The sequence below is a fragment of the Bombyx mandarina genome, chromosome 23, assembly GCF_030267445.1.
Source record: "Bombyx mandarina strain Sakado chromosome 23, ASM3026744v2".
Taxonomy (NCBI): Eukaryota; Metazoa; Arthropoda; class Insecta; order Lepidoptera; family Bombycidae; genus Bombyx; species Bombyx mandarina.
In genome coordinates this window covers 14,720,742-14,747,560 of record NC_143229.1, presented here as the reverse complement: position 1 = coordinate 14,747,560, position 26,819 = coordinate 14,720,742, and the positions used below count along the sequence as shown (strand labels likewise).

Below are 26,819 nucleotides of genomic sequence, written 5' to 3'. Positions count from 1 at the left end.
AAAAGCGGGCCGCTAGGATGCGCTCGAGCATTTTGTCAGACTCGTCTAGCAACGCAATGGCCGTCCCGCGGACTCACCTGTGGGACGCCCGTCCTTCCTCAACAGGACCAGCCTGCCAGTCTTTCGTTGCGACGGGAACCGTCCAGGCTCGAGGCACGCCTGAATAAGCTCCCCGAGCCGGGCACTGAAGGCCATACCGACCCGACCGTACGGCGTCCTGGCCGAGGGTCACGTCCTTCACTGAGGCAACGAGGCAACGTGCTCCACGCCGCATCCATCTGGCGGAAACGAACTCGTCCCAAGCAGGGGTGAGGCGTATTTATCGGAACAGTCAAACGAAACAGGTTCGTCTATGAAAAAACTTGGAACTGTTGTCTACAGACCGAAACAACTGTTCCATTATATTCCATATGTTTCGTTGTTCCGTTCCACAGCAAACAGACAGAAACGAAACAGTTTGGAGCAAGCTCTTTTTGCTTTTCACGTACAGAAATAGAAAAAGATAGCATATACATCCTTTTTTTTTAGCATATACATCCTGTTCCCCAAACAGTTTGTAACATGCTCTTTTCTCATTTCACTTATTGTAATAGAAAAAGAGCAATAACATTAACATGCATGCACATTTTAGCAATACTAGTTTCACATATCATTAAATTAATAAATCGAGTTGTCAGCCCTAAGCCTGAGAAAGCATGAATGATGTTTTCATTTCAAAAAATATATTAAAACCATTTCATATGTATGACTTTTTCCTTTATGTGGAACATATTCTACTTAAAACATTATTAAACCTGTTGCAACACAACAGGCTGTTATTTTGGAACAGGCTACAGGAGCTGTTCTTTCACTGGAACAGGTCTCTAATTTCACCTGTTACAGACCATCCCTAGTTCCAAGACATTGTTTGGTTTTTTTATTAGCATACATCATCAACGCTTCATAAAGGTTGCGATCCAAATTCAATTACCACAGAGCCTTGGGATGTACTCTACTTGCGGTGTGCCACATGGACGAACGGGAAATGTTAAGAGAATTAAGCATCAGTTCATCACGGTCATCGTATAAAAACACCAATAAATATTATAAAATTATTTGTAATTATAATAAATCGACAAACATAATTAAAATCTAATTTTATTTAAATAAAATTCTTTTAAGTAAAATACATTGTCCGTAGTCCGTAGATATAAGCAGCATTGACACGGTGACGTCACACGTGGGCAGACGGACGCGCGGGTGCTACGCGAGGCCGAGCTTGTGTTTCTTCCGGATCTTCCTCACGTAAGCCTCGATCAGAGCCTGGATCTTCGTGGGATTGATCTCTCCTGTTCTGTTGTGGCAGATCTGGAAATATAACGCGTCTCTATCATGTGTCATTAAAACAATAATTGTCTTCCTGGAGCCAGTCGTGGCCTCTTCTCAGCTTCCTGGGGCTAAGCTCGCTTGGGTACGCCGTGTGAGATAGAATAGTAGTGGGTACTACCAAACCTAAACATCAGGAGGCTGAGTTACTCGACGGATCTTCTCAGCGGGTCGCGATTACGATCCGATAATAGATTCATTCACGGAGCTGCTCTTGACTTATTAGGTCTTCTTTGGAGGCGCTCGAGTAGTTGTTAGCAAATCCCACCCCTCCTGGCTGAGCCCTTACCCGCCCACCTGTCCTGGTGAAACTGGAAAGGCCACCGGGTCACCAGTAATGCCTAAATCATTAAAAAAAAACAATGGGTACCTTGGGGACAGCTCGTCGGAGCACATCCTTGTATTCTTCTTTAGTGATGCGCTTTCTGTTGTAGTGCGGCTTCAAGACCAACTTCACTTCTTCAACCACTCGCTCCTGTCTGTTGAGCTTCTTCAAGAACTGTGTTACAGAAGTACATTCACCGTATGAATTTATACATACATATTTTATTGCTTAGATGGGTGGACAAGCTCCCAGCCCACCTGGTGTTAAGTGGTTACTGGAGCCCATAGACATCTACAACGTAAATGCGCCACCCACCTTGAGATATAAGTTCTAAAGTCTCAAGTATAGTCACAACGGCTGCCCCACCCTTCAAACCGAAACGCATTACTGCTTCACGGCAGAAATAGATAGGACGATGGTGGTACCTACCCGCGCAGACTCACAAGAGGTCCTACCACCAGTAAACGGGTTACAATGTTAAAATCATTATTATTATATTTAGTAAAAAAATTAGTTGTTTCCCCATTGCACACTGACACACTTAGACACGCAAACATCATTTCTTAATTTACTATTATTTCTTGACATTCACATCTTGTGTCCAGCAGCTCGTTACTGAAATTGCCAATAAAATATGTTTTCTTGTGTATTGTTAATTACTATTGAGAGAGTGGCAAACCAGGCACTAAGTTAAGTCTCCCCCAGCCCCCTGGTGATGTATCGAACGGAACTGCTGGCACAACGTCGATTTGGTCTTTGCATAGTTGTTGACGTGCACACAACCAATCTCTAGCTTACTTGACTTAGCTACGCCATAGCTCAGCTCTAGGTCGGCAGCTGTATCATGGTAGCGAATACAGTGAATACACCTAATACTAAAATTGATCAAAACAAATATCTCGATACTAACTTTACTCTTGACCTGCATCTCGACCGCAGAGCTGGGGAGTTCGTCCAGTATCTTCAAACTATCTTCATCTATTTTCACACCTACTTGAGTCTTCCCTGCAATGGATATGTAACTATTGTTATTTATCGGATCTCTATAAATATAATACCCAATAGGTAAATAATAGTTTTGATGTATATATACATATACAGTATATATGTATACAGTGTTTTCCGTTGGGTACATCTACCAAAATTTTAGATCATTTTTTTTTGAGTTTAAATGGGATTCTGAATAATTTTTACTTATAATAGGTGGCATTGCAATCGATTTCTAATTTTTATTGATATATTTTGGATTACCATGCACAACCCACACCTCGTTTTCTTAATATTTGAAACCTAACTATTACATATAATATATTAGACGCTTTCACAATAGCAAACCGTGAAGTTTGTTTATATAGACACACTAAAAACATTATTTATAAGCTCTCAGTAATATAATAACAAAAAAATCCTTATTGATTCTGTCCGAGCGTCTGGAAGAAAGGTATAATTAGACACAATAGACGGCGCGACGAACAGTTTCCGCTACTGCGTGGTGCGTGTCATGTGAACACGACAAGGACAAATAACTGAGGTATTCAAATTAATTACTACATGTCATATTAATTTATTTCTAAGGAATATGATCATAGACGTATGTTTTTCCTATTTGAGATTTAGATGAACTAAATCAAAAAAATAATAAACGCGTGATCACCGGTCAAAATAATTTTGATAGTGTTTACGATTCGCGATTACGATGAAAATACTAAAAACAATTCTAGATTTATGGATCACCGATCGATAAGAAAAAAACAAAAGTCTACTGCTCAGGAAATGCGAGAATCCTTGATTGAAAGTGGATCACCCATGTTTGTTAACGTGGCAGGTTGGCCAGCCTGCTAAACTTTATTGAATGCGCAGTGGAAAACAAAAGAGTTCTAACCTTTGTGACGGTCGAGTTTGACGGGCACTTTAGCTGCGTTGGAGCGGGACTTGTGTCGGGGCCGGTCCAGCAGCGCCTCAAACATGTCGCGGCGAGGCGGCTCGAACAGCTCCCCGAAGTCGCTGGAGCCCGGGGAGTACGGGGAGTCCTCCCCCGGCAGGGACACCGCCGGCGCACCCCCCCCACCGCTGCCCAGAGGGACGCGTGCTATCTTCGCCGCCGGCATCGGCTTGATAGGATCCGACTTGATCGGAGAAGGCTTCGCCAGGAACAGCTTCGGCGGCTGTGTCCGCGTCGCCTCCGGCAACACGATGCGGGGAGGGGCGGCGGCCGGGACTTGCGGGACGACGGCCGGCGGGGGCCCGGGGGTCACCTCGGCGGTCGGAAGTGGGTCGCAGGGCGGCGGCTCCGGAGACACGTCCCGAGTAGACTGCAGCAACGCCATCACCTGTGCCCACCAGTGACGCGTCTCATTTTAATCTAAGTATAGTAATAAACATCATCGAGGAAAGATTTTTTTTGCGAGTATCGGAAGCCACAGACACGTGCCGCGTAATGGAGGGGAGGGGGGCACGTGCAAGGTTCGTCGGAACTTCACGAACAAAGCAAGAAATATACTCCTAGTATTGTTTCGGAGATACACAGTGCTCCTGCAGCAGGATCATAACAGTACTAAGCTGATTTTGTGGAATGGAACCTTATGTCTGAAGTTAAGAATGATCATATAATGCAATTAAAAAAAATTACCTTTTCCATGGGTGACAGCGGTCTTCTGTCGAGTACCTCGTCGGCGGACATGTTTGTTTTTTGCGCGGCCTCGAGTGTGATGGTGGGGCGCGGCGGACTGAGGGCGGGCGCGGGGGAAGGTGCAGGGGAAGGAGAGGCGGAGGCGGACCTCGTGGGCTCGTACGGGTCGTACGCGTCCGGCGAGTCCGGGGGCTCGGGCGGCGTGTTGGGGCCGCGGCCGTCTTCCGGGTCCGCGGCCGGCGCTGGCTCGGCGGTCGTCGGCTCGGGCGGAGTCTTCGGTCCGACCGGTTCAGGCACGGCCACCTCGGGGGCCGGCGCGGGTTCCCTCTCCCCGGGGTCGCTGTCGCTGAGCACGATGACGTCGCGCGGGGACGGCGTCAGTTCGCGGAATGGAGACCGCTCCAGATCAATGATGGCGACGGGTCGCACGCCGACTTCGGGCTCAGGTGCTGCGGTCTTTCGTTTGCGACGTCGTCGCTCCCGACGTCTCTCCCGTTTGTCGTCATCGACGACTCTGTCTTGATCTTTAAAGCTAACGCTGACCAGGATGTTGTCGCCGGACGTGAACACCTCCTTGGACGCTCCGCCGGGATCGCGCGCGTGGCGACGGTGGCGAGCGGGGTCGCGGCGCCGGCGGGGCGCGGCGGGGGGTGTGCGTGGAGACGCGAGGCGGGTGGGAGAAGTCCATTGCGCAGGAGCGACAGGGGCACCGGAGACGGCTGGGGGCGCGGGGGAGGGCGAGCCGCGTGTCGGAGACGGCGCCGGAACCCTGCTCGCGCTTCGATTTCGAATTCTGCGTCGCTTAGGCGATTTCTTTCGAGGCGATCGTCGTTTCGAAGCTGGCCTTTCAGATCTTGCGCGTTTTTTTCTCTTGGTGGATTTGGGGCGTGGACTTCTCGAACCGGATACTGATCGTCGCCGTTTCCGGGCACGTTCGGTTGAACGACGTCGACGCGGCTCATTTCGTTTGCCGCGAGATGTGGACGTTCGCCGCCGCCGTCGGGGGCTCGGAGAAAGTGCGCGAGGGGTGGCGGGGCGGTGTGGGGAAAGGGACCGGCGGATGCGGACCGGTGAAAGGCTAGGACGAACCGGAGACGGTGAGCGTCGAATTCTCGGAGTAGGCGATCGACGCCGTCTCGAGTTTGACCTCTTGCGGCGGACGACGGGAGAGAGAGACGTGAGCCTCCGCGGCGGCGACGCTCGCCCCGGTGAGGGGGTGCGGCGGAGACGGGACGGCGAGCGGCGAGCGCGAGAGGGGGAGCGCCGAGGCGGAGGGGAGAGGGAGGGTGATCGAACTCGAGGTGAAACGTCACGCCCAAATTGATCTTTTCGTTTTTTTCGCTTTTCACTAACAATATTTCTGACGTCATATCGCTCGAGATCTTTCCTCTTTTCTTTCCTTTTCCGCTTACGTTTTTCTCTTTCCGCAGAGTCAGTGGACTCGCGACGGTCTCGCGTTCCGTTTTTGTCTCTTTCCCTATAATTTCGTTCCTTACCGTTTTTGCTAAGTTTCTTAAATTCAACATCAGTTTTCTTTTTGGTCTTTACTCGTTCTTTTGCATCTTTTTTTGTGTCTTTCTTTTTCTTCCTTCCTTTGCCTTCGGAGTCCTTTGCGTCCTTCTTGCTGTCGAGGGGCGGCGAGCGCAGCCGTTCGGGCGGTCGCTCGGGGGACGGGCAGGGCGCGCCGACGGACTTCGGTTTGTCCTCCTCCGAGAACATCTCGTTTCCTTCGTCTTCTGATATCATTTCTGTGTCGAGTCCTTCGAGTCCTTTGTCTTTTTCTGTCTCGAGAGATGTATCTTTGGATTTATTTTCGTCGAGACAGGGCGTGTAGCTGCGCTCGTCCTCCGTCTCGCTGATTGACTCGGTCATCTTCTCCAGTGGCTCCTCTCCCCGCGGAGACACAGAGGCGGGTCGCTCGCGGTCGCCGGGCTCGGACGTCTCCGAGTCGGACTGCTCCGTGTGATCAGATTTATGCGCAGTCTCCAACACATCACTGCTCGGTATAGTTCGGTTATCTTTTACGTTTTCACCTCCGTCGGCTGCAGGCTCGCACGAGGCTTCGGGGAAGGCATCTGCTTCCGTCACTTGCTTGGCGCTATCGAGCTCGTGCGAATTTAGGTCACTATTGTGCAAGTCGGATGAGGCCATCTGTGAAACTGCATTATCTTTATTATCTTCCGAAGAATTCTTTTGTGTTACAGTTTCCACTGATTTTTTATCCGTTTCCACGTTAGGTTCTACGCTTTTGGAAGATGAACTCTCGTCTTCTGGAGGAGCTCCCGATTCTGCCGGCATTGAATCTTCCTCTTCGTCGTAGAGAGACACACGCTTCTTTATCAACGAGGGAGCGTTGATTTTTATTTTTATGGGGCTTCGAGTGTCGGTGGTGATGGGACACCTTTTCGATACTTTTTCGTTGTAAATTTCATCAGATTTCTTTTTGGGGACAGCATCGAGGGGGGGCGGCGGCGACAGGTCGTCGTCCTCCTGCACGAGGTCACGCAGGTCGTCGGAGGGGCGCGGGGCGGGGCTCTCGGCCGGCAGCACGCCCGCGGCCGCGTCGTTGGCGATGTGCACGCTGGTGGCCGAGTAAATTGAGAAGTTGGGGCAGTCGCCGTCGTCTTCCTCGTCGCTGAGGGGTGGCGGCGCGGCCAGCAGCCCGCGGTGCTCGGCCAGCACCTGTCGCACGGCGTCGTCCAGCAGGGCGGCGGGCACGGCGGCGGCCTCCATCCCCGCGGCCCCCGCCCCCACCCCGTGCGTCTCTCCCTCCGCCTCCGTCTCGGTCTCGGACTCGGCGACGGATTCATCGATCGACTGAAAGTTAGAATTTGCACTTTTGACGTCAACGTGCGGTCCCTCCGGCGGGAGCTCGGGCTCCTCGGCGCTGTCGTCGTTAGTGGGCTCGGTCGGGTCGTACTTGTCCGTGTCGATCACCAGGTCGGGGTCGCTGCGTTCGTCTTCCGACCGCTCGACCTCGTTGTGTTCGTCGAATTTAAAGATGGGCGGTTCTGGCAGAGGACGCGCCGCCACGGTGGGGCGGTCGTAATGGTGCGGTGCCGTGCGCATGTCTAGAGGGTTGTCAAAGCCCCCGAAGGAGTGGCGCGAGGGATGCGGCGGCACGTAGGGTCGCCAGGGGGGCGGAGCGCGTGGTGGGGGACCGCGGTCCGAGTTGCGGCGGTTTCGATCGGAGGGGACGTCGTGTGCGAGCGGATGTCGCGGGGGCCACCTGCCGTAGTCTCCATGGAGGGGGGGCTCGTCGCGCCACGCGTCCATCGGACGGTACGCGCTTCCCTGTCGGTCGTCAAAGTTGGAATTCTGATTTTGAGCCTGTTGACCGCCGCCCGCGTACCCCGCACCCCCGTAACTTGCACGCCCGAACCCCGTATGGCCCTGCTCCCGGTGATAGTTACCGCGGTAACCTCCTCCCCAGCCGCCACTGCGATGCTGACCCGGATAGGAGGGTGCTTTCTTGGCAGAATCCTCGCCCTTCGTCAAGTCGACTCTCCCATTCGTCGTCGGGTCCGAGCGCTGCTCTCGAGGCCTGGCGATCGGTGATCGTAGTTTTATCTCGAGCTTGCCGTCGCCGGTGACTGACATTATTGAGTTCTTGGCGTGCAGCAGTGTTTGACTCTCCATTATACTCGACAAGAGATCCGGCGCGGAAGCAGCCACAGGCGGGGATGGAATGCCAACGGCCTTTCGTCTTGCCTGAAAACAAAATATAAATTCAGCAAAAATGTGCCCATAGAAACAAAATGCACCGTGTCGTTAAAAAAACCACCAAAACAGACCTGCCTGTGAGCGCTCAACAGTGCGGAAGTGGATCTCGCAGCCACGGCCGTGCTGGCAGACTCCGAGTCGCCAGGCGCCTCGTCCGAAAAGTAGTCTAGCTCCAGCGGGTCCCCGAACAGCCGCAGGGCGGGGCGGGGCAGGGTGCGGGCGAGGCGGGTTGGGGCGAGGGGCAGGCTGGGGGGACGGAGGGCGGCGAGCCGGACGCGCACACTCTCCCGAACCAGGGCGCGCCGGGCCGCCGTGCGAGTTTTTCGCTTCCTTATCTGATGGTACAATTCATTTGAAAATATACAAAATCTTTATTGCACTTGTAGTTTGATAATATTAATACTACTATTCTAAATAACGCAGTCCAAACTGGTCGACTGGTTTTATTGTATCGTTCGGTTTTCCTGAGACTTGACACACAACAAATCTGTCACAGTAAATACTGTTACAGTAAGTTCAACGTTTATCTTAATATATATACATTACGTGTCACGTTGTTTGTCCGCGATGGACACCTAAACTACTGAACCGACTTTAACTTTTTTTTTTAATATGTGTTTTCTTCCAACTTAGGCCAACAACTGTTGCACCCTGAGTGCACAGTCAGAAGCTCTAATTTCTGTACCATCATTAATTCAAATGAAAATTTTTTGGACACAATATTTCAAAGTTTTTATAATTTTCATTTCAAAAACAATCAGCTTCTAGGGACATCGTTTAATTTTTACACGAAATTCGTATTAAATTTCTGTATATAGATAGTTTTGAAGTAACACGCTCGATGTATATACAGTATAGATAGTAGAGCGCAATGGGACAGAAATTTCCCCTGATTTACTAAGAAACTGGTCGTAATTTTAACATAAGTATTGTAAAAAATAATGTGAGATTAAAAAACTAAAAATGAATCAATTTGCGATAACTGACCTTTCTTCTTGCGACTTTCTTTTGTACTGTTTTGATTGCTACTTTTCCATTTTCAGCTTCTTCATATTCTATTATGACTGTTTTTTGTCTTCTATATTTTCGACGCCTTGTTGGACGAGAAGTTGTCACTCTGCGTGTCCTTGACCCTCGAGAACTACTGCTTTGAATAGATAGTGAACCTCGTGATGTGGAGGGAATGACATTTGAGTTTAACACATTGCCTTGTGTATCTGAAGATGTTGATGGACCTTCTATTGTTGATCTCTGTCTAGATGATCTCCTCACATTACGAGGCTGTCTAAGTGGTGAAGGACGAGGTCCAATCGGCATATACATATCTACGAACACATCTGACAGGAGGTCGTCCACCTCAGAAGTGTGTACTACATCAATCAAGTCATTACAGCTGGGACAGTACCACTGATCTATAGGGACCTGTTAAAAATTTAAATGGTAAGGTTTATGGCTAAAATTTAAAAAATTCCGCATAAAAAGCTTTTCTCAGAATAATACCTCAGTTAAAGGGGGGGAAAGGCACTGCATGTGGTATCCGAGGTCACACCCATCACACAATAACATTGACTCTTCATCTCCTGACCTTCCACATACCTACAAATTCAAAATCATATTTTATAAATATATTTTTATACTGCTGGGATTTAATGTAACATGTGTATTGAATGTCAAGATATACTCTATCAAAGTGATCATTTATGTAATAAAGTGTACTACTATTAGGACCTTGAATAAGTTCTCACTGTTTCTTGTAAGATGGCAGTTGCAGTACCCTATTTGTGAAATTTAGAATGGTAACACATATGTAAGGTAGTCTTATGATCTGTGCAGGGTGGCAGGCAGGAGCTGGATGAGAGAAGCGGAGGACCGTGCTCAATGTGTGAACTACTGATTCAATGGTAGAAAAGAAAAGATTTTTTGCACCACAGGCGATGAAAAGTGGATACACTACGATAATCCAAAGCGTAGAAAGGCATGGGGTAAGCCCAGCCATGCATGAAAATTCTCTGCAAAACCAAATATCCAGGGTTTGAAGTTTCTTCTCTGTATTTGGTGGTGTCATCAGGGTGTAATTTATTATGAGCTGCTCAATCTGAATAAAAATATCACGAGCATCGCTATCGACTTCAATTAATGTGTTTACGAGCCTTAAAAAAACGGCCACTACACAAGCAGAGACAGGACAAAGTGATTTTGCTAGATGACAATGCTCTGCCTCATGTTGCAAAACCAGTGAAAGCCTACCCAGAAACGCTTCAATGGTAAGTTCTAGCCCACCCGCCGTATTCACCTGACATAGCCCCTTCTGATTTTCACCTATTCCATCCGATGGCACATGTCTTAACTGACCAGCACTTTCATTCGTATGAAGAAGCTAAAAAAAGGATCTATTCTTGGATAGCCTCAAAAGACAACTTGTTTTTATAATGCGGAATGCATATACTGCCAGAGAGATGGGAGAAAGTAGTTGCTAGCCTTTGACAATACTTTGAATGAAATATTTTTGTTGCTTATATTGAAACAAAGCTTTTCTTTTGAAAATAAATAGCGAGAACTTATTCACGGTCCTAATATAATAAAGTGCAATACTACCACGTCATGTAGTCTTAAGTATTAAAATACATACAATTAAATTAAAGGTAGATGTGTATCTATTTATTTTTGTATTTCATTGCCATTGCCATTGCTTCATTGTACACTTGAATCTATCAATGTCTGTTTTTTCTATTTACTTTCTACTCATGTGTAATGTTAATAGTGGAAACTTGCTTGATTTTGTTTACCTATTTTTAATCTCTATATGTATAAAAATGAATTGCTGTTCGTTAGTCTCGCTAAGACTCGAGAACGGCTGTACCGATTTGGCTAATTTTGGTCTTGAATTATTTGTGGAAGTCCAGAGAAGTTTTAAAAGGTAGATAAATATGAAAATGCTCGGAATTAAATAAAAATAACAATTTTGTTTTTCCTTTTGTTTGTTTTAAGTTTATATTATACAAAAGTTTAGGTCTTTTATTTATCGATTAAGGCACTACGAAGTCTGCTAGGTCAGCTAGTATATTATAAGGATGTTTTGTACTGTTGGTTTCTCAAATAAATAACTTTAAAAAAATTATTTAAATTTTGAAAATTTTATAAATTATGTGGAACTAGCGACCCGCCCTCGCTTCGCTTCGGAAACATTAAAACACACATGAAACAAAAAAAATAAAATAAAAAAAATATTTAAAAAAGTAGCCTATGTTCATCAGGGACAATGTCGGCTTCTAATGGAAAAAGAATTTTTCAAATCGGTCCAGTAGTTTCGGAGCCTATTCGAAACAAACAAACAAACAAATCTTTCCTCTTTATAATATTAGTATAGAAGATTACTATAAGTGTGGAGTATTGGAAGATTAGACAAGTATCACCACCTTGCCTATTTCCTGCTGTAGAGCAGTCATGGTTGGAAATGTCTGATCCATCAGCCACACTATACAATAGATTTAAACCTTATGCCACAAGGTGGTAGTGGCATTCACATTCTGATTTATATTATCACCACATAACACTAAGTGGTCCGTAAGCTCATTTTCACTAATTTATTCAATTAAAAACAAGTAAAGAATATAAGGAATAAAGTACAAAATTAAATTGAACTATGATTATTTTAAAGGAGTAAATAGTAAGACTAGCTTTAAGGTCAGCTGATGTTCAGGGGTTAGCTGCCTTAGACCACACTTCACACAAACTCTTTATTCTTAAATCAAATTGAGCAAATGTGTGAATATTTCAGTGTAGAAATATGCTTGTTTACAGTACCTTTCCATAAAGACAAACACCTTTACAAAGATACTTAGTTACATTGTTCCGTTGATGATAAGTTAAATAGCCTTATTTTCAACTATCTAAACCCAGGCACACTATAGTGGCTTTGTATGATATTAATAGTAGTATATTTAAATCACTATTTTTCAACCTTTGTGGGTTTTATTTGTTTCTACTGAACACTAATAATTTTTCTAAAATAAAATTAGTCTTGGCTACTTTTATAGTGATAAGTTCAGCGTTTCAGAGATTAGACAGAATAAACTAACAGCTAAAATGAGTTTTATGTTACAAGTACCATATATACTTTAATTGGATATTACAAGCACACTTAAATTTTATAAACATAGCTCACCTCACACACTGTTGGGTCTTCAACCACCAGTACGTCTACAGAAGGTCTCCTTTCAATAACTTTCACTTGTTCAGTGCGCAGTACACGTCCACCGGCACAAGCTCTCACTACAATAGAGTCAAATGTCAGCCGATCCACAGGACAGGTATTCACATTTTTGGACCACTCAGTAATACAATCCAGACAAAATATATGTTCACAACTTTGAGGGGTTCCTACTTCTTGATCAGTAAACCGCATAAGGCAAATGGAACATTTTTCGGAGTTGCCTTCTGAGCTGTCGGAAGCGAACCCTGAGGTCGGCCTCGGTACAGCGTCGGCGAGACATGCAGCACCCTCGCTGTCCGAATCCCGTAATTTGGGCAGAGCTCGTCCTCGACGAGTGCGCACCACCTCGCTACCGCTGCTGTCACTCTCATCGTCGCTCACTACCTGTAACACGTAAACACATCATCACTTTTCTTGTCTCTCACAAGCTTCTGCAGGTTGTGCGACTTGTTTGCCATTGTAATAAGTATTATTGGATGCATCACCCTCATTCGGTTTCGACGTGTCCCGACTGCAGTGACGCTGTCGTCGCTCTCGGACTCGGAGGATGACAGAATCGTCACTCTTTTAATTTTACGTTTAGGTCGCGGAGGCGAGTCCTCGCTGTCGTCACTCATCCTGTCTGGCCGGACGCCTTCTTTGAGTTCAGCGAACGCGACACGAAGCCACTGGCAAAGGTGTAAACGACCTTTGCGCTATTAATCCCTAGCTCCGTTTGTTCGACTTATCAAAACTCATTCGATATAATGGTCTAAGCCTTGCATAATGCTATTATTCAAAAGATTACAAGACATTCACGTTCATAAAACTTATTTTATTTTGACAGCAAGCCGCTATCGATGGTCGTTCAGCCATGTTTCCAGAGAGTCCAGAGACTTTTTTATTTTGCAGTTCACTTTGATAGGCAAAAACGACTTATGTCATAAAACTCTATGCATAAAAATAATAATTTTGCACTGAACTAAAACTAAACTAAACTAAAACGACAGTAATTAAAGTAATTCTCACAACAATGGTAGAAGTGTACAGGCCTAAAGCAATTTACAAAGGAACTGTTTTCTTGGGTCTTACGAAGACGGCCGACAAAGTTTGGCAAGCTTAGAAAGTGTACAACATGGGCGTGCTAGACAGTTTCATATTTTTCTTACGACCATTTGCTAATCCAGTAGAAACAGTTCCTCGTTACGAAAAAGTTAACGGGCAACCGTTTTGAAAGTGGTGCATAGAAGCAAATCCAAATAAAGGTATATCCGTATTCTTTCAAAGAAAGAGCTCGAACCAAAACTTCTCTCGCATCAGGTGTACAAGGCTCTCACAAGATCACATACTTCGGACAATGAATACTGGTGGTAGGTCCTCATGTGAGTCCGCGCGGGTAGGTATCAACACCCAGCGTATTTCTGCCTAAAAAAAATATTAATCTTCGAGACGATCTGGATCTCGAATCCTGTCATAAAATTATGATATGAATAAAATAAAAACGACTCGATAACCGTCTTATCGTGGCCACCACAAGATATACTCCTAATCCAGCTCATGCAAGAACCAGGCACCGTCAACGCTGTAGTCATGTCCTTACGAATTTTTATCTCATATCATCTCATCTCATTTCATTTCATTTTATTTCACTCCATTTTTTTATAATTTTTCATAAAATTAAGAATGTAAATTAAAATGAGACATGACAAAGATCTTAGTTACCAGGTCATAAAATCCTATTTCAAAAAAACCTAATTTAACAGTTCATGTAACTCGTACATCTCACTGAAAAGATCTTTTTTTTTTTGGTCAGGAGGAAATCGCCGGACTCCCACCCTCCACTGGGGATGGAGGGCGGGGCATGTCAGAGTCGAACCGACTAAAACCTCCTGTCGCTCAACAACCCACGTCCAAACCTCGCATGAGACAGAACTCATGAAGAGGCAAAGGGGGGAAAGTGAAGCGTTTAGCGCGGAGCACATCTCTCCCATCACCCTCCCCCTCGGGACGCCGGGCCAGCGATCGTCAGCGCCACGACCACCAGCCCTCTCGGTCGGCAGGCTGTCCGAAGCCCGCCTAGATGGCGCCGGTTTGAATGGGTTATCCTACGAAATACCCCGCTGGGTCAGAACCAGCGTGGGTCGAGGATAGCCAGCCTTCCATCACCCGGATGCTCTTGCGTAAAACGCGTGCAGAGCAGCTTGCACATCGTCTTCTTAGACCCCCTTCGCCGAGCCCCAGACCGACATATGAGGGAGACCCGAAACACTTAGAGGGCCAGGGCTTGGGCGAGATCCACCTCCCTGGCCCCCGCTCGACGGCGGCGGGCTTGTGCGTCTCTCACGCGCCCCGCCACCTCCTTCTGCGAGATGGTGCACTCGCAGAAGTCGAGCATCGCCTTCCACGACTCGTCGTCGCCGAGCATCGATGCCACAACACTCGGCAACGACAAGTCGTATCCTATTTTTGCGACGAGGACACGGCGCCACCCCTCCCATGCGGGGCAGGCAACGAGCGTGTGCTCCGTCGTGTCCAAGTCGCAACCATAATGGTAACACTCTGCCGTCGGCTCGGCTCCGATCCGGTGCAGGAACTCACCGAAGCAACCATGCCTAGTGAGCACCTGCGTGAGCCAGAAAGTGAGGCGTCCTCTGTCACGAATCACCCAATCCACAAGAATCGGGCGAATCGCCTCGACGGTTCTACGACTAGCCGAAGGATCGGCCAGCCGCCTGGACCATGACTCCAGCATGGACCGCCAAGATTGGGCCCTCCGCGCTTTGACCACACTGGGACTGGGACGCGCCACGCCCCGGGCACGAAAGTTAGCCCGCCACTGATAGTCAGCGGCGAGCGCCTCCGCCTCCAGGACCCAAGGCGGCGTCCCAGCCAGTACACACGCCGCCTCAAAAGAGATGGTGCGATAACCACGGATGACCCTGACCGCGATGGTGCGTTGCGGCCGTTGCAGCAGCTTCGCTACCTCCACGGCCAGGGACTGGTTCCACACGGGTGCCCCGTATAAGGCCATTGACCGCACCACCCCCGTATAGAGACGGCGCGTCACCTGGTCAGGCCACCCGATGTTGGGAAGAAGCCGGCTTAACGCGCCGGCCACCCCCAATAAACGAGGGACCAGGTTCTGAAAGTGAACACGGAAGATCCAACGACTGTCCAGAATGAGGCCGAGGTACTTCAACTACACCCCGACCCCGATCCGGACGCCTCCAACCACGATATGGGCATCGATAGGTGGCACTCTCCAGGGCCTGTGGAACCACATGGCCTCGGATTTACTGAGCGCCACGTGGAGGCCCAATCTCCTGATTTTGCCGACGACATGCGCTACCCCAGCGGTGGCAAGACGAGCAGACTCAGCAAAGCTCCCTCCCCGGGCCACGACCAGCGTGTCGTCTGCGTAACAGATTACGCTTAGGCCCAGGAGGAGGGCACCCCTCAGCACCCAGTCATACCCCACTGAAAAGCTCGACGTAAGCCTTACCGCCCTTATCCCATAGCATCCCGCTAAGTTTCTCACCGGATCTTCTCAATATTGAAGTACTTCTCATATTTCAATCTTGAAATCTTTTATTGTTACTGTTGCTTCCATAAGATGATGTTGTTGTGTCCATAAGAGAATGTAGCTACCGGCTTTCGTAAATATTGATGAAAGCAAGGAAGAAAATTAAATTAATTATCCTCCAAGCTCCAAGTCAGACTTCATTAATTAACAATATTCTTTTCACCTTTGAGCCGGACTCTCAATAATCAGTTGACTTGTACTTGATTTCAAACATACTACAATACTGGCGTAGTACAGAATATTGCATATCCCAATATCTTGAATGGTTTGTACTGATTATGCACGAGTAGGGGCTTAGCATAAGTGAGTCGTCTATTATCAAAGGTGGCAATCTGTGCATTTGGACAAAAAAATGTTATTGATATGTCAATACAGATTGATTTGAATATAATCGTCTCCTTCAAAGAATACGGTTCAAAACCTGCATTAAATAAAGGTTAATACTTAACCTGTTATTTATCTAAGATGTCGTTCAGAAGAGTTTTGTGACTGCCAATGGAATACAAAGTCAATAATTCGTTTTTCTGATTTACCAATAATTGTCCAAAAGTCACATTGCCGGCTTTGATAATAGTCGACTCAAGTATAATCTCGTATGAATTATTAATAGTTACTTTATAAATATTAAAAAGAATAACTTGTAGTGTTACAACGAGTACAATATTGGGAAAGATTAATTTTAAAATTTGGCCCCAAGAGCTATGTCGCTTTTGCGTGTAGCTGTAGAAAATTTTTAAGTAAAAATAAGTCTCTGGCTTAGATGTTTGTCTCCCTCCAACAGAGGAGACATCATGGAGACGTCGCTTCTGTAGCTTGACTTTATTTCAAACTTAAAAACCGGAACATAAGTTTTTGATCCAATAGTAAATAAAATGACCGCTGAAAACGAAAGAGAGATATATCACAAGCTGGAGGCGATGAAGGAAATAAGGTAGGAGCCGTAACCAAACCTAAATTTGTTCAAAATGCCGTCGCACCTGTGGGACTTGGATCAATAAACACTCGAGCATTGTATAGCAACAATTTTATAAATTGAGACAAATATCGCTTGAGTACACAATTGCATTAGTTCTATGCTCTATTTTAAATAAATCACTGCTTTATAATTTCAAAGTATTCAAACAATTGAAATTTATAAAAGAGTAAGGGATATTTTGAATTTCCATTAGCAGAAATTCACACTATAAAACTTGTCTGTTTTGCTTTGTAGCAGGTGTATTGCGTTTTTATTTATTTATGCGTAAAATGTTCTATTTCTCTTATGTTGCAAATGAATCTTCTCTAGTAATGTGCTGATGAGGATCAAGTGCTTTAATTATTTTTACGGTCTAGAACATATGTATGTAGCCTAAGTAATAGGTAGCTAAAAGCTATTACATTCACTGATGGACTGCAGCAATAATTGTTTAGCCGTTGCCTTCCTTGAAGTGCTTAGCTTAAATTTTATTTGAAGGTGTATAATAATGTAGTATTGAGGAAACACTACAGAGTTTATACATATCCATGAGATAAACTGGTGGTAGGACCGGTTGTGAGTCTGCACGGGTAGGTATCACCAACCTGCCTATTTTTGAACGTGAAGCAGTAATGGCTTGAAGGGTGGGGCAGCCATTGTAACTATACTGAGACCTTAGAGCTTACATCTCAAGATGGGTGGCGCATTTATGTCGTAGATGTCTATGGGCTCCAGTAATCACAACACCAGGTCGACTGTGGCTCGTCCATCCCTCTAAGCAATAAAAAAATAGCTGGACATCACTTTTTTTCATTAAATTCACCTCACTTTTATACATAGTAAGGTTTATACCAGTTCTCATCGTCTTATAGAAGGCTAGTTTCTGTACAATATTTATGTAATTAAATATAACCATTGAATGTATGAGCTATAACTTTACAGCCAATGTCATAAACAGAGAGTGCAACTGTACTCTCCCAGAACAGTGTTTTTTGCTTATGGTTTTGTGAATCAAGCAAGGAAAACCAACTGATATTTATATTTCTTACTAGATTACCAAATTAATTTATTCCTACTGTGAGAGACCCTCCTTAGCCCTTACATTGTGATTACAGGATAATTAACTACCTTTTAGTTAGAAACAATAGATTCATCATCTATGGGGGTGGGATAGACATTTACTATATATGGGCCAGGACTGTTTCCCTATTCAAGCCCCTACACTCAAAGTGCCATATTTCATTGATGGGTCACCTGCCGGTCGTCAGTCCATCTGTATACTTTATACCTGATAAGCTCTTCCTGAGGAGTATGAGTGACTTCAATTGCAAGCTTCAAGATAGGATTGCTTAATCACAACCTCTAGATATAGGCACCACAACCTGTTATTAGACAACCTCACGTTTGATATCGCCACATCCCAAAGCTTAAATTATATACCCTGGTCCCTGTCCTACTACCACACCAATCATGCGGAGAATGGTAGGTTCGCATATGCTGAGCCATTTCACAAAGGAGCACTCCACCTTCCGGTACAGGCTCCCAACGTTCAAACCATAGATATTATAATAATTGTACATCATAAATAGATCAATGAAGCAAATTATAGCAGAGGATGTCTAATATAGCTTTAAACTACCTGATGAGAAGCTCCTAAGAGCCAAAAAAGCATTGGTCCTGGTGGACAATTCATACCCTATGATGTTAATTCGAGTTATTATGAGGGGTTTTACAGCATGACGTAAAGCCCCTCATTGTTGACGTTACAGATGCAAAGAGGGTTATTTTTCTAGACATACATACACTGCAAGCTCAGTTTACACAAGTACTCAATTCGCGGATTGCGATGGGTGATGGAGAGGTCCGGCGCAGAGCTCGCCTCTCGCCGATAAGTTAAAAAATGAGAACTACGACTATTACTGGTTGTTTGGCGTCTTGTGAGCCTGCACTGCTAAGTATCGTCACCGCTCTATTTCCACCGCGAAGAGGGATAGCCGTAGTATTAAACAACTGAGAACTCATATATATAGGTGGCGACATTCATCTTTTCCTGCCTGAGACTCCCAGTAAGCATTTAACATGTGATAGGTGGTAAGCTCGTTAACCCCTCCATGCAATGAGCTAATAACAGTTAGAAAAACATTCGGCTGTAACGCTATGCCTTATCGTATTTGATACATAATATGAGATCCCTACCCGCCAAATCACTGTTCTCGCTAGACTAGTCTTGACCGCCGCTGTCGAAAGACTTATTATTCTCGGCGTGAAAATAAGCGAGCTTACCGTCATTTGTGCGATGAACCGCTTGTCTCTGTGCCAACAGTACGGCTAGTAACCATGTGTCGTCACACCCTGGTTATTTATTTGTTTATTCATTCATAACACGCAAGTCCGGAAACAGAACAACGAAAGATCACCAATTAGCTCTCTATTACCCTCCTCGTGTTTAGACAAAAGTGAGTGTCTACTCTTCGGGTGCCATCGGGACTTCGTCTCTTTTGAGGGTATTCCCATTGAAGAGAAATTTGAATTTCGCTCCAAACACTCGTGCTTCCAGCAGGCTTATTGCCTCACAGAGTATTCTGCTTCGACACTACAAGGGCGTTGGGAAAAAATTTGGTACAAGGGTTCGATTTACAAAAAGTACCTCACTGGCGCACCGGATCGTCTCGTGCTCATCTTATAAAATTACTTGTCGAATAATTTGTTTCGGTATCAGATCGAGGGAACTCGTTTTCCCCCCAGCCCAGGCTCGGCCGGACACTCGTAGATGTATTAGCGAAGTAGTTCCCCTTAAATTGTTTGGCCACGGAGGCGCCCGGGCAGCACTGATCGCACCCGCGTACCCGCCCTGAGAAGATAAAGCCGGAGCGTATCCGGGCTACCATTTATCCCCCGAAAGAAGATAACAAAAATATCAATTCTTAGCTACTTACCAAAATACTTTACTTCATTGATTTTTATTGTCGAAGTAACATAACAAAGTGCTGATTTTAATATCTCGAAACTGTGTCCTTAAATTTCAGGAACAAAACTATAACCCTGGAGAGACTAAAGCGCAGCATCATGACGGAGGTGCGCAGCGGTGATCAAGAGGGGCGTTGTCTAGCTCAGTACAAACGCGAGATGGAGCTGCTGCAGCAGGAGAAGATGAGCCATGTGGAGGAACTTCGACAGATACATGCCGATATTAATGCAGTAAGCTATCTATATATTAATACGTGAAGCAAAAACTTTGTACCCCTTCTTACGAAAATTGCGCGGACGGAGGAGTATGAAATTTCCCACACTTATAGAGAATATAGAGAAGGAGTGCACAATGCTATTTTTTTTTTATATTATGTATTAAAAATACTTTAATCAATAAAGAAAACGTTACACCCACTATCATGTATTTGACACACACACATATACTCTTTGTTTATTGTCAAACTTTTGTTATTGCTTAAAGTCTGTAGTCAAATTGAGAATAGGTTAATATTCTTTATTTTTAATATTACAAGTATTTGTCTGTAGTGTAGTCTTGGCGAAATCTGTGACTATAGAAATATAATAGTCCAAACTTATAATATTAATTAATTATAGTCGAATTTCGACTACTGCGGGAACACCCCCACCTTAGATTTAATTCGGAATGTGTTAACCTTGCCAAACTACAAACTACAACTTAAGCCAACTAGCTCCCCGCGACTATACTGGGATAGTCGATAATCTCCATAAGAAAAAGAGGATTTGCGGAGTCATCATTCCTAAAAAATAATACTTTGTTAGGATTCATACAAGAATATTATATGATTTTGCGGATTCAATGAATTTGCGTTAAAAAACCGGGTATTGAAAACATTATGCTAGTAGTGAACAGTGCTAGGGCTGCCACCCTCCATAATGGTGATGTTATTTATATTTTTTTGATCGTCATGAGATTGTGGCTGTTGCCACCATAAAAAACTTAAGATATTTGACTGTGGCCTGAATCTCGCTTACGACATTTTCAAGATAAACTTGCATATATACAAGTTCCGAACAACAATATTCGGAGCGTCGGTCAACCAAACAATATCACCCGCTCGGAGGAAGATCTTCCCTTTGTCGTATAACTACGCGGCGTGATCGCAGACCGGCTTGACATGAGGGCGGAAGGTCATGGATGTATTCAGAATGACTTCGAGATATGAATGGCCTTCCTAGAACAGGGTAGTTGATTGGCACGAGAGGATGACCGGGGGCCGATGTGGCAGGGACTCGCATAGTATCCTCACTTTAAAAGAGCACGGCCAAGCTTCCCGCAGGGTTCACTTCAAATAAATAGGTTTCAAAGAGCGTTTTGGTTTTATTTTTAAACCGACGGCCCTATATAAGAGCTGTTGTTTGTTTACATTGTCTACAGTTAAACTTTACTGGCAGAGAACATTCGTATCATGTCGATTGTGTTTATTTGAACGCGCCCGTTGTTGCAGGCCGCGCACACGACTAGCTAGCTCATTGTCGTTTTAAATAGAAATTATTGTTTTTTGTTCGGATTCTGTTCTATTGGCCCAACGTTAGAATGAATCAGTTAATGACGCATTTATTGAAAGTAGAAAGCAGTATGGTCTGAATTCGATCATTTCAAATCTCACGTGAAGCAAAAACTTTGTACACCTTTTTACGAAAATTGCGCGGACGAAGGATTATGAAAATTCCCAAACTTATAGAGGAAAATAGAGAAGGAGCGCAGAACGCTAATATATTTTTTAAATTATGTATAAAAATACATTAAATCAGCTTGAAAAACATTACACACACTCCCATATATTTATTTATTTATTTAAGGATTACCGACAGGGTTTACAGTAAGACATAAAATAACATTGACATGTATAGAGCAATTGATAACTGCAACTCTAATTATAGGCAATCACAGCATGCATTACATTAACATATTAATAGAGATTTAACAATACTATAAATAATAATAATAAATTAAAAACAGAAAGACAACAAGGACAGTAATACCCGAGTACTCAGACCAAGGCCGAGGCTGAGGTTCAACAACAACTTTTTATAATTTTGTTCTTAAATATTGGAAGGGAATCGCCAAATATGTCAAGGTTTTCAACTTTTCTAACTAGATTATTATAAAGGTTAGCTAGACGAGGAGTAGGTGAGTGCTTGCCTAGATTGGTTCTGCTAAAGCATATTTGAAACACACACGCATATATACTCTTTGTTTATTGTCAAACTTTTGTTGTTGTTTAGTCTGTGGTCTATTTGAGAATAGATTGAATTTTTTTGTCGTTAATATTATTTGTTAATAGTGTAGCCATGGCGAAATCTGTGATTACAGAAGTTTTATAGTCTTTGACAATAAAACCATAATAATGTTTAAGCTTATAATTGAAATTAATTATGGTCGTATTTAGACCACTGGGCGAACGCTCGTACAAAATTAATGGGTTTTATTTTTAGAGTATCATCTATTTTCACATAATGATGTAATAAATAAAATTAATGTTCTTCAGTTGGAAATTCGCGTTTGATCGAGGCTTCTTTAGAAATAACACAAACGGTGTACAAGAAAGACATCATACACCACTTGTATTCTTGTGACGGTAAATATTTAACATTAAAACAACAAACAGCATGGAATAAGGGTAATTCGATAAAATTTTATATTACATACGAGTTCCGAACGACAACATAAGGGCCGCCGGCGTCCGAGCAATATCCCTCTCTCTCCCTCTCCCTCTCCCTCTCCCTCTCCCTCTCTACCTCTCTACCTCTCTCTCTCTACCTCTCTACCTCTCTCTCTCCCTCTCTCCCTCTATGAAGTATTTCTTCTCGTACCGCACCGCAGCCTCCACCACATTATTTTGAGTCACTATCCCTCTCGGTCCAGCGTTGTAGTTGACTAAATACGTAATATATGTTAAATCTGTAAATATGTTTCTCAAATATAATCGTTTAAAGTATTCGGTGGAGGCGAAGAGGTCAATCAGAAGCTGTGTGTTATAGAAGATGTACAGCGAATGTGTACAAAGTCGCCTTCATCCAACTCAGTGCGCCTCCGCGTGCCATCCGCTACTAAATCACCTATAACTTTGTTATTCCCGAACAGATCTCGTTTCTGATTCGAATTAGTAAACGATGAACGACCGATTTGTTTTATCAGCCAGTTAATGAAGCTTTTTTTTTTATTTTTTTTATTGCTGAGATGTGTGGACGAGCTCACAGCCCACCTGGTGTTAAGTGGTTACTGGAGCCCATAGACATCTATAACGTAAATGCGCCACACACCTTGAGATATAGTTCTAAGGTCTCAGTATAGCCACAACGGCTGCCCCACCCTTCAAACCGAAACGCATTACTGCTTCACGGCAGAAATAGGCGGGGCGGTGGTACCTACCCGTGCAGACTCACAAGAGGTCCTACCACCAGTAATTACGCAAATTATAATTTTGCGGGTTTGATTTTTATTGCACGATGTTATTCCTTCACCGTGGAAGTCAATCGTGAACATTTGTTGAGTACGTATTTCATTAGAAAAAAAATTTGTACCCGCCAGCGAGATTCGAACACCAGTGCATCGCTCGATACGAATGCACCGGACGTCTTATCCTTTAGGCCACGACGACTTTCAAATTTCAATGTCAATATTTGTGCGCCCCCGTGCGCGCCCAGGCTGTACAAATAGCTCAATTAATGTATCACTATCAGAAGCAAATGATTTTGAGCTATCTAGGTATTTCGTAATTATCCTATATTTATGTATATTTTCCAGATGGAAACAGTAATAAAGCAGACAGAAGAGAGCATGACCCGCAAGTTGTCGAGCGCGTCCCGTCTACACGAGGAGTATCGACCGTTGAAGGCTGAGGTGGACCTGCTGCGGAGACAGTACCTGGGCCTGGAGCGACTCCCCGACCTGCATGAGGAGGACGGCAGCCCCATCACGCCGGAGTGAGTGCCGCCCCCCCCAACCCGCCGCACCGCCGGCCGCGAGACGCCACTAACGATCCCCCTGTCCGCAGCCGGTTCCCGCGCGCCGTGCCGCCGCCCCCGCCGCGCGGCTGCTTCCCCCCGCTGGCGAGCCGCAAGCCGCCCCCGCCCCCCGCCGCCTTCAGGTCTGCTCTAGAACAAGATTTCATTACCGTCTCGCTGAGGTTCGATTCTGTTCAGTTCTTTTTGTTTGCATTTTTATTCACAGATGTACCTTCTCCTGCTTCCTTCCCACTTGGACACGCAAAATTTCCATTCAATTTCATTTAAAAAAGTATAATGATCTGCCTGGTCTCCGCAATCCTCCCCCGGGTCCCCGGTCAGCACGGCCGAGGATGGGCGGAGTGGCCTCGTGTGTTCTAATTTAACGAATACTTAATTAAATGTCGACTACGTACATTACCTACTGCGCACGAAGCTGTAAGAAGTAGTTGTCAACACCCTATACCCGATGACCGCAGCTCCCTGAGCGCGGCTGGTCCGAGCTCGCGACTCTGTTGTCATCTTTTATCTACTTCAAACAAGGATGAAGTTCGCATCGTCCAGGCAGCATGCATTGTACCCCATTACAATCATTAAATATATCCCGACTGACCCCGTCTCCTATCTACCTGATCCCACATTCTACTATAATTTACTATTAATTTTCTTTATCAATGTTACATATAATTTCTTTGATTTTTGCTTATATTTTTTGACGCACACCCGCACACACACACACACACACACCAAGCACAAGTGTAGCTAATATTAAAAAATAAATTAATTAACAAGTAATTGTTATGGATCGTTCGCGGACGTCATTCGCACGAGAGCGGCCGCCGCGGGCCCGGAGTTGTTACATCAGAGCGTCACATATATGGACATTGTGTCCTCCCCGACGCGGCGGCAACACAACCTCTCACTTCATTACATTTAGAAAAAAAAGTAACAACTCAGCCACGCGACCCAAACTTTTATAAAGGATCTGGTTGTGTCGACCGGCTTACTGATGCAACCGCGCCGCCACGCCGCAACCAGAGCGCGTGAACACAGTCCAACAAAGCTGTGGGTCACTGTAGTGTGAGATGAAACAAAATCAGTGTTAGAAGTTTACTCAAGCCATATTACACTTATTCATTATTACAATACTAATGAAGTGCCTAAACCTTTCTCAATTTTATAATAAATTCTAGTACGTTACAAGAAATATAGTGTATAGCTGTTGCGTAGCAGTGCCGGTGACTAAGGACCGGGAGGGTATTGTTGACTTGCAGACAGCAGCCGCCGCCGATGAAGTCGTGTCTGTCGTGCCATCAGCAGATACACCGGAACGCGCCGATCTGTCCGCTCTGCAAGGCCAAGAGTCGCTCCAGGAATCCCAAGAAACCCAAGAAGAAATAGTTCCCGAGCACACTGCGGACCGCCGCGGGAACACTGCGGGGACCCGGGGGATCCCGCGGCGCCGCGGGGACACTGCGGCGACAGGAGGGACCTCGCTGCGCCGCGTTCCATACGAACATAATTTTTACTGGTTTTTACACCTCTTGTGAGTCCGCGCGGGTAGGTACTACCACCCTACCTATTTCTGCCGTGAAGCAGTAATGCGTTTCGGCTTGAAGCAGTGGGGCAGCCGTTGTAACTATACTGAGACCTTAGAACTTATATCTCAAGGTGGGTGGCGCATTTACGTTGTAAATGTCAATGGGCTCCAGTAACCACTTAACACCTGGTGGACTGTGAGCTACTCTACCCATCTAAGCAATAAAAAAAAACATAAGTTTTCTTATGTTCATAATTATGTATTTTGAACGAGCACCCGCGGACAGCGCCGGCCGCGCCCCCGCATCCCAACCCCCCGAGCGGTACTGGAGGCAGCCGTTGCACTTGTTACCGAAAGCTCAGAACTAAACTAATATGACAAACGTGACTTTGGTGGAACGCACAAACATAGTTTGGTCTAGTGGAACCGCTGAACGGACCGGTGGCAGCAGTAGCAACAGTAGTAGTACAAGTAGTAGTAGTAGTAGGCCGGAGGGTGACGAGCGACTGTCGATCCTCCTATTCCTGGATAACACATTTGAGACGGGTGAAGTCGCGGGGCGCGGTATTTCATGTTTTGGGAAGACATTCCCTAAACTTCGTTTTTTCTTGATCACACTTCTATTATGTATTTAATTTGAGTTGTAAATTGAACGCGTGTAAATGTATGACTGTAAATATAGTGTTTTTATAAAGTTGATATAGGGAATGTACCGTGTATGTTGTATGTTAGTCAGCTCACTCGAGGCAAATTTGTTTAGTGCCAATATTAGTGTAAATACGTTTGTGTAAAATATGTATGAATTTTTCTTAATAAAATATTCTTAGTGTTTAATTCAGTATTTTTATTTTACACCACAACATGGCCTACTTAGACTTTTGCCTAAAATGTTTTGACCAGTGGAACAGTGCCGGCGGAATGGGACAGTGCCGGCGGAGTGGGACAGTGCCGGTGGAACGGGGCAGTGGCGGCGGAATGGGACAGTGCCGGCGGGGTGGGACAGTGCCGGCGGAACGGGACAGTGCCGGCGCGGGTACTATCAACAACGACACTCGTTAAAACGCAACTCTTTTTTTTTTTTTATTTATTGCTTAGGTGTGTGGACGAGCTCACAGCCCACCTGGTGTTAAGTAGTTACTGGAGCCCATATACATCTACAACGTAAATGCGCCACTCACCTTGAGATATAGTTCTAAGGTCTCAGTATAGTCACAACGGCTGCCCCACCCTTCAAACCGAAACGCATTACTGCTTCACGGCAGAAATAGGCGGGGCGGTGGTACCTACCCGTGCGGACTCACAAGAGGTCCTACCACCAGTAATTACGCAAATTATAATTATGCGGGTTTCATTTTTACTGCACGATGTTATTCCTTCACCGTGGAAGTCAATCGTGAACATTTGTTGAGTACGTATTTCATTAGAAAAATTGGTACCCGCCAGCGAGATTCGAACACCAGTGCATCGCTCGATACGAATGCACCGGACGTCTTATCCTTTAGGCCACGACGACTTCACAAGTCATGATGTCAACTCATGATAGGAAC

General features: G+C 45.2%; 2 protein-coding genes across 3 annotated transcripts; one reads left to right on the top strand and one right to left on the bottom strand.

Annotated features, from left to right (window-relative positions):
• Nucleotides 1-1,079: 1,079 nt before the first annotated feature.
• On the bottom strand, nucleotides 1,080-13,128 carry LOC114252924 (uncharacterized). Its single transcript, XM_089737662.1, has 10 exons — nucleotides 12,741-13,128; nucleotides 12,208-12,639; nucleotides 9,543-9,638; nucleotides 9,030-9,464; nucleotides 8,114-8,377; nucleotides 4,320-8,030; nucleotides 3,573-4,020; nucleotides 2,601-2,695; nucleotides 1,736-1,864; nucleotides 1,080-1,347 (listed from the first exon to the last, which is right to left on the bottom strand). The coding sequence occupies exons 1-10, from the start codon at nucleotides 12,870-12,872 to the stop codon at nucleotides 1,243-1,245; spliced, it is 5,847 nt and encodes a 1,948-aa protein (XP_089593788.1). The 5' UTR covers nucleotides 12,873-13,128; the 3' UTR covers nucleotides 1,080-1,242.
• A 3,098-nt stretch (nucleotides 13,129-16,226) lies between these two features.
• On the top strand, nucleotides 16,227-26,106 carry LOC114252826 (zinc finger C4H2 domain-containing protein). 2 transcript variants are annotated; one of them, XM_028187484.2, is made up of 5 exons: nucleotides 16,227-16,748; nucleotides 19,799-19,970; nucleotides 23,533-23,711; nucleotides 23,783-23,914; nucleotides 25,007-26,106. In XM_028187484.2, exons 1-5 carry the CDS (start codon nucleotides 16,690-16,692, stop codon nucleotides 25,131-25,133), a joined length of 669 nt encoding a protein of 222 aa, XP_028043285.1. In that variant the 5' UTR covers nucleotides 16,227-16,689; the 3' UTR covers nucleotides 25,134-26,106. The 2 variants fall into 2 exon arrangements, with proteins under 2 accessions (XP_028043285.1, XP_028043286.1); XM_028187485.2 differs by having other exon boundaries at nucleotides 16,362-16,748; nucleotides 23,783-23,875.
• The last annotated feature ends 713 nt before the right edge of the window (nucleotides 26,107-26,819 follow it).

Coding starts and splice junctions, on each gene's coding strand:
- LOC114252924 (XM_089737662.1), bottom strand. CDS start 12,872: ATGAGTGACGACAGCGAGGACTCGCCTCCGCGACCTAAACGTAAAATT. Junction 8,378..9,029: donor AGAAAGTCGCAAGAAGAAAG/GTCAGTTATCGC, acceptor TTGTACCATCAG/ATAAGGAAGCGAAAAACTCG. Junction 2,696..3,572: donor CAAACTCGACCGTCACAAAG/GTTAGAACTCTT, acceptor TATCCATTGCAG/GGAAGACTCAAGTAGGTGTG.
- LOC114252826 (XM_028187484.2), top strand. CDS start 16,690: ATGACCGCTGAAAACGAAAGAGAGATATATCACAAGCTGGAGGCGATG. Junction 19,971..23,532: donor TACATGCCGATATTAATGCA/GTAAGCTATCTA, acceptor TATATTTTCCAG/ATGGAAACAGTAATAAAGCA. Junction 23,915..25,006: donor TTCATTACCGTCTCGCTGAG/GTTCGATTCTGT, acceptor GTTGACTTGCAG/ACAGCAGCCGCCGCCGATGA.